A 7,576-nucleotide genomic window follows, 5' to 3' on the forward strand; every position below is an offset into this window, starting at 1 on the left:
AACATTATTGGGTAATTAATAGGACCGTCTATTTTTTAAAGTTAAACAAGTAAAATTTATATTTTAATTTTTATATAGTATGGTTCCATATATTATTATTATAATAAGGAGTAAATATTTATTTATAAGTATTTTTATGATATTTTAAATTATTATTTATTTAATTAAATTAATAAATTGATAAATAATTTAAATAAAAAAATATTTAAAATTTAATTATAATATTTATTGAGTATTTTTAATTTTTTAAAAATTTTTTTAAAATTGAAAGATTAAAAAATAGTTTGAATAAATTTGTATTGTATAATAATTATTTTATATATAATAAACATAAATAGTTTGTCAATAAAAGTTTTAAAAATATTTATTGATATAATTGATATTCTAAATAATAATAAAAATGATATAATAATTATTTTATATTATTTATATTTTATACATAAATATATATATTTATATATAATAAAATAATCCAAAATTTTAATAATATATTTTAATAATAAATTTTAAAAATAAATTTTTTATTATTTATTAAATATATTAAAAGAACATATTTATATTAATATAAATTTGTTTAATAAAAATGTTTTTTTATTTAAAAAATAAGGATACAAATTTAAATCATTTATTTATCAAAAAAAAAAAAAAAAAAAAAAAAGTAATATTTATTATAATAAATAAAAAATAAAGCAAATAAAACAAAAAAATTCTAATAAAAAATGTAAAAATAAGAATAATCTGAATAAAAACCCACTAATATTTTCCAAGTATTTATAAAAGATATCGATCTCGAAGTTGAAGAAAAAGATATTATAAGCTCTTTAGAAAAATATGGAAAGATAATTGCAATCAAATTAACTTAAAGCTTGTAACATAATCATAAATATTGTTTCTTGGGATTCGAATCTTAAGATTCTGGTAAGCAAATATATATTTATAATATTTAATATATTTTTTTCCTATAAAAGCTTAATAGCTACTTTCTGATAGTCAAAATGTGATTATATATTCTTAAAAAGTAACAGTAAAACCCTATTAATAAGACTTAGTAAATCTAAATAGCAACGCCTATGTATTTATAAATGGATTGCCATCAGATGTTACAGACAAAGATTTAATAGAAGCTCTTAACTAATATAAATTTGGAGAAATATTACATACTAAGGTTAAAACATCTCATCATCCTGGATCTTAAGGAAAACATTATGCTACAGTAGTATTTAGAAATGAATCAGAAGCTCAAAGTGCTATTTAATATGGAGTTTTATCAACTAAGTTTGGTAAAATTCAATGTGAGAGGTACAACCCTACATCTAAAAATGAAAAATGCTAAATTGTTATAAAGAACATTTAATCTTCAGTCAATAAAGAATAATTAGAAGTAAAAAATATAATATAAATTTATGAATTTTTTTTATTTTAAAAAGTAATAAATGCAATAAGATTTTGGAACTATTACTAGCTTTACAATAAAAACTTAAAGAACTTTTGAAAATAAACAAATGGCTTTTGTAACATTCTAAAAGCCAGAAGAAGCTGAAGCTGCATTGACTGGAATGAATCAGAAGAACTATTATTAGAGTAAAAATAAAAAAAATTAAATAATAATTTTTTTTAAAAAAAAAAAATAAAAATAAAAGATGATCCTTTGGATGTCTAATGGTACAAAAAAGAAGAAAGTGAAGATTCAAATGTTTACATAAAAAACATAAAAAATACAGTAAGTGAAAATACTCTTAAGCAAGCATTATAAAAATATGGTGAGGTAATCTCCTTTTTCTTAAATAGTCCAAAAGATAACTTAATTTAAACACGTTATGCTATCGTAGCTTTCAAAACAGCTGAATAAGCGAAAGAATTGATGAAAAACTCAAAAAAAGATAAACAATTTGCATCCCTTTTCAAAGATGATTATCCTTATGTAACTCCTCATTTAACTAAACAAGAAAAAAGTGAATATAGTACTACTAAAAGAGTTAATTAAAATCCAGCTCCTTTAAACTAATAAAATGTAAAATTAAATAAATAAAATAATTTTTAAATTTTAAAAAAAAAAAATAGTAATAAATGTTATAGTAATAATAAAATTATATTTAAAATATGCAAATGCAATATTTATTTATGTCATAATAATTAATGTAATAACGTGCCTAATTTATGTAAAATTAAGGACAATAATAGTTTTAATAACAAAGAAGACAAAATAACTATAATCCTTAATATAATAATAATAGATAATATAACTAAAATAAATAATATAACAATTACAATAACAACAATCAAAATAGAAATAATTTATAAGCTCCTTAAAATAACACTACTAATACTACTCCATCACCTCCACCTCCAGCAGTATAAATTATTCCAAAAGAAGAATTGTAAAAATAAGTTGATGCTATTGAAAATCCTTCCGATAAACAAAAGTTTTTCGGAAAAACTATCTTCAAATTAGTAGAAGCTGAAGTAGATAAAAAATATTTGACTTAAGTTCCTAAAATTACTGGTATGCTTATTGATGTAGAAGTTTTTGATTTCAATGAAATGTTAGATATTATATATAATAAAGAAAGTAGATAAGAGAATATTTAATAAGCCATTTAATTAATTGAAGAAAATAAGAATTGAAATAAATGCATTTTTAAATATTATTTAGAGGAAAAATAATAATGAGATATCTATATATATAATTTTTAATTAAAACTTTCAAAAATAAATAAAGAACATAAAAAAACTTACTGTGCAAAATCATTAATTATTATTTTTTTTTCCTTTAAATTATATTTAATAAAAAATATGCTTTTTTTTTTTTTTTTAATTTGAAAAAAAAAAAATATTTTTTTTTTTTTTTTTTGTGTTTCTATGTTTTTGTAGTTATAGTGTTATTTTTTTTTAAAAAAAAAAAAAAAAGAGCTTAATAAATAATTCTAATATAAAATCACTTAGCTTCTTTAATAAAAAGAGCTAAATTTTATTTAATATATTGAGAGTTTTATCGAATTGTATAAGAATCTTTTTTATCTTAAGAATACTTACTAGTAAATTATAAAGAATAATTACTGTTATATCCCTATTAAAATTATTCAGTAAAAATATTTTATATGTTTTAATGTTTTTAACATATTTGTTTCTAAGCTTTTTTCTTTGCTTATATTATTCTCTTTACCTTTTCTGTTTGAAAATTTCTTGAAAACTTTTATTTGAATTAATCTGACAATTTATCGCTATTATTTAAAAGAGGATTTAAAGATGGTAAAGTGATAATTTAAAAGTCTTCATTTTTTTACATTTTATAAACATCTTGTATTCTTTAATTTATAAATTCTCTTCTTATTCTCATTTCTTCCACAAATAAATCCCAACTTTTAAACTTTATTAAATTATTTTAGAATATTTAAAAATCTAAAGCATAAATTTCTGCAAAAGACGAAACAATTTAAGCATTAATTGATCTTTTATTTTTTTAAAAAGCAAAATCTTCACCACCAACACTATTAAAGTTCATTAAAATAGTAATTGGAATTTCTTTTTTTATTTCAAAAATAATTTGATTCCCTTAAATATTTCTATTTTTTTATATTATGTTTGATAATTCAACTTCTCCACTTTTAATAAAATATACAAAATTACAATCATCATCCTATTTAAATAACATTTATTTACATGAAAAATTCAAAATTTTCATGTCTAACAAAATAGACATTAATTTTGAATTAGGAATAGATTAAAAAAATAAAAACTTCTTCAAAAAACCTAATTAGTCCATTTTTAATTATTCATGATATGTCCCTAATATTTTATCAAAACCATTTTTTTATAAAACTATTACTACTGTATCATCTTTACAAATCATTGTACCAGTTCTATATATAAAATAAATCTTTAATATATTACAAAATACTAAATACCTTCTTTATTTTGTTAATAATGCTATTTCCCCAAAAGATTCTCCTGGATAGAAAGTTTTTATTAAATTCATATCAGAGTAATATTTTTTATAAAAATCTTCTTCTTTTTCATCGTCTTCAAATGTATCACTAAATTTAAAAGATTCTGATCTCTCTTTCTATTTATCTGATACTAAATGTTAGTTTTTTATTATAGGAGTATCACATGATTATCTATTATCGTTTTTTGTAGTTTTTGGTATTAATAAATTAACTGCTCCTCTCAAAACAATATAATAAATATATCCAAATTCTCCATAGTTGAAAATTACTTATTTTTTTTTATATGATACTGTTGACATTTCATTAAATAATTAAAGCATTGTATTTGTTTAAGTAATAAGACCTGGGTTATTTTGAAATAAAGGGAGAAACTATATAAATTTTTTCAAAAATTAGTTTTCTAATTATATTCTGTGCTTCTCTTTTAATATATCAATTACTAACTTGTATTATTTTATTTTATGTTTTGAACAAAAAAATAAATACTTATTATATTTGATTATCAGTTATATCAAAGTATGTAATATTTTTTATTTTATGTAGTCTTATTTATCGGCTTAATCCTTTCTTCATTTGAATTAAATTATTTTCATTTTAAATTGCTTAATAATTATTATTTTCAATGTTAGTTTTTGAAAGATTTGGTGTTTCAAATTAACTATCTTCTACTAATTCGTCCATAATTTATAAGTATTATTTAATAAATATTTTTTAAGTAAACAAATAAAATAATTTTTAATTAATCTATGTTTTATTATTTTAGTTAATAATTAATAAAATATAAATATACAATTATTTAAAAAAACAAAAAATTAAAACATTTTTTATCATAATTCGATATTTAAGTCTAAATTATCCATAGCTTTAAACATTTCTTATTTATTAATATATTATTTTTAGATATTTTTTTTATTTTCTAAAAACTCTTTTATTTTTAAAGGAACATAAATATATTATTATTTATCATTTTCTTTATAAATAATTGTGTCCTTAAAATTAATATTATCATTTAATAAAAATTCATTAGACAAATGTTTATTAGCTAGTTTTACTAAAATATATAATTAAATAATGTCTAATTTTGTTTTTACAAAGTCGTATAAATTTCATTAAATATATAAATATGCATAATTTATAAATCTTACTCTACAAATTAATTAAACTTATTTTTTTCAAATATATTATTCTTAAGTATATTTAATACATCCTTAAAAGGCTTTTAATTATCCTAAAAATTTATGTTTTATTATTTTAAATAAAAAAAATTATCTAATTTATTGTATTTCAATATATTCCAAATATTAAATATCATTAATAGTGAATTCTTTTATTTTTCCTATTAAGATTATTCAAAAATATTAATTTTTATGGATTTTATTAAATAATATTAATTTTCTTCTTATTCTAAGACTTTTAATTTTATCATTTTTTTAATACGATTAAAAAAACTATTTTCTTATAAAAATATAATAAATATAAAAATAAAATAAAAAAATATACATTTTATAATTTATATAAATCAAAAAAGAATAAAGTCTATAACTTATTTATAACTTATTTATATTTATTTTATAATTAGAAAGAAAAAATATTAATGAAAGAAGAAGAATAATTATTATAAAATTAAGAAGAATTTTAAAATGAGGAACCATATTAAGATGATTATAAAGATGTTTTTAAAAATAAAATAATCAATATTAATACATTTAAAAATTAAATAAAAAGATGGATAAACTAGATATACCTGAATATGAAAAAAAATAAGGAGGCATTTATTTTAAAAAAAATGATTACTTAAACGCTACTAAGCATTATTCAAAAGTAATAAAAAAAGTTAAAAATCCACAAAATATATTAAAATTATAAATAAAGGCTGTATTAGCATTTTAGTTTTTAGTAAAAGATCAAAGAATAACAACACAAGAATAGATGACTAAATATATAGAATAAATAGAGGTTAATTAATTTTTCTTATCATTATATAGCTAAAAATAAATAAAAAAAGCTACCCTGTTATTCTAATTTATCATTATGCAATTATAAATTAAAAGAATATAATCAATCTATAAATTTTGCAAGCAGAGTATTGAATATAGATATTTATAATGTAAAAGCTCTTTATAGAAGAGGAATGGCGAATTTAATGCTAGAAAATGTAAAAAAAATAAAAAATATTCTAATTTAATAAAATAAATAGATAAAAGAAGCACGAGAAGATTTGTAAAAAGCTTTTAAAATAGATCCTCTAAATACAGAAATATAATCTGGATTAGAGCTTTTATAAAAAAGAAAAAAGAAATCCAAGAAAAACAATAAAAGTTATCTAAAAAAATGCTTGAGAATTTAGACTATTCAGATAAAATAAATCAAAAAGAAAATTATAATAATTAAAAAAAAAAAATAATTATAGATTATATCTTTATTTACTTTTCCTAAAAGAATAATTACAGAAGCTTTTTATCATACAAAAGTTACCTTCTTTTTAATCGTAAATATATTTTTGGAAAAGTTTTGTAAAAGAAGAATACCTTCATAATATTATTAAAAAAATGAATGATAAAAAATAAAAATAAATCATAATATTTAATAAAATTTATTTATTAAATTATAAAAATAATCATTATAAATAAAATTAAAAACGAATTCAAATAAATATATATTATAAAAAAATATATAGAAGAAATATGGAAAAAGATAATAAAAAAAATATTCAAAAATTAGACTAAATTAGCAATTTTTCAGTTGAATTATAAAAAATAATAAAAACTTTTTTTTATAAATTTTTATAAATAAATTCATATTTTTTGTAAAAACTCCATATTTTATCACTATAATAAATATATTTTAACAATAAATAAGTAAAACTAAACATTATTTTAAAATTCTATACGTTTACTAAATTATAATAATAAAAAAAAAAATTTTGTTAAAACAAAACTTGCATACTTTTATTAAAAATATTATGAATTTATTGAAAAGAAATAAAAAAAAATAATAAAGTATATTATATATGAAATCTTTTAAAAAAAAAAAAAAATAAGATATGAAAAGACAAGAAAAAATTATTAAAAAATAAACAAAAAAAAAGTTTATAATATAGAAAATAAGATTATATAAAAAAAAAAAACTAATACTAAAAAAAAAAAAAAAAAATATGAAAAAATAAAATAATAAAAATTAATTAATAAGAATATCGAAGGAAAATAAAATAAAATTAAAAGTATAATATAAAAAAAATAGTATAAGCAATTTAGAAAAAAAAAAAATTATTATATTTTAAAATGAAATATAAATTAAAATATATATAAAATAAATTATAAATAAATTTAAAACAAAAAAAAGATAAATATATATATATATATATATATATTTTTTTATATTTAATTATATTTATTTTATTTATTTATCTATATTTAGAATTATATAAATATATAAATAAATATTCTTAATTTATTTTTTAATTTTAAATTTAATTTTAAAATATTAAATAACTATTTTTATTTTTTTTAATTTTTTACCATCACTCTTATAAATATTACATTTTGTCGATAAATTATTTTAAATTATTTATTAAATTAATATAATATTTATTTTTTCTATATATATATTTAATTTATTATATATTTTTT

At 16.2% G+C, this 7,576-nt stretch overlaps 1 protein-coding gene across 1 annotated transcript, besides 10 other annotated features; it reads left to right on the forward strand. All coding sequences in view use genetic code 6, as the record gives it.

Annotated features, from left to right (window-relative positions):
- Positions 1–475: 475 nt before the first annotated feature.
- Positions 476–521: a microsatellite.
- A 198-nt stretch (positions 522–719) lies between these two features.
- On the forward strand, positions 720–2,075 carry IMG5_095100 (polyadenylate-binding protein, putative; the record flags this gene model as incomplete). Its single annotated transcript, XM_004035583.1, has 5 exons — positions 720–918; positions 969–1,381; positions 1,428–1,581; positions 1,641–2,011; positions 2,062–2,075. Coding segments are annotated over 5 exons (1,151 nt in total), but the record flags the coding sequence as incomplete, so codon positions are not given.
- Positions 2,076–2,217: 142 nt separating this feature from the next.
- Positions 2,218–2,262: a microsatellite.
- A 3,142-nt stretch (positions 2,263–5,404) lies between these two features.
- Positions 5,405–5,438: a microsatellite.
- A 46-nt stretch (positions 5,439–5,484) lies between these two features.
- Positions 5,485–5,510: a microsatellite.
- Positions 5,511–6,727: 1,217 nt separating this feature from the next.
- Positions 6,728–6,771: a microsatellite.
- Positions 6,772–7,062: 291 nt separating this feature from the next.
- Positions 7,063–7,125: a microsatellite.
- Positions 7,126–7,223: 98 nt separating this feature from the next.
- Positions 7,224–7,279: a microsatellite.
- Positions 7,280–7,302: 23 nt separating this feature from the next.
- Positions 7,303–7,354: a microsatellite.
- Positions 7,313–7,354: a microsatellite.
- Positions 7,355–7,511: 157 nt separating this feature from the next.
- Positions 7,512–7,571: a microsatellite.
- Positions 7,572–7,576: the final 5 nt, after the last annotated feature.

The sequence above is a fragment of the Ichthyophthirius multifiliis genome (assembly GCF_000220395.1).
Source record: "Ichthyophthirius multifiliis unplaced genomic scaffold scaff_1120509250771, whole genome shotgun sequence".
NCBI classification, from domain to species: Eukaryota; Ciliophora; class Oligohymenophorea; order Hymenostomatida; genus Ichthyophthirius; species Ichthyophthirius multifiliis.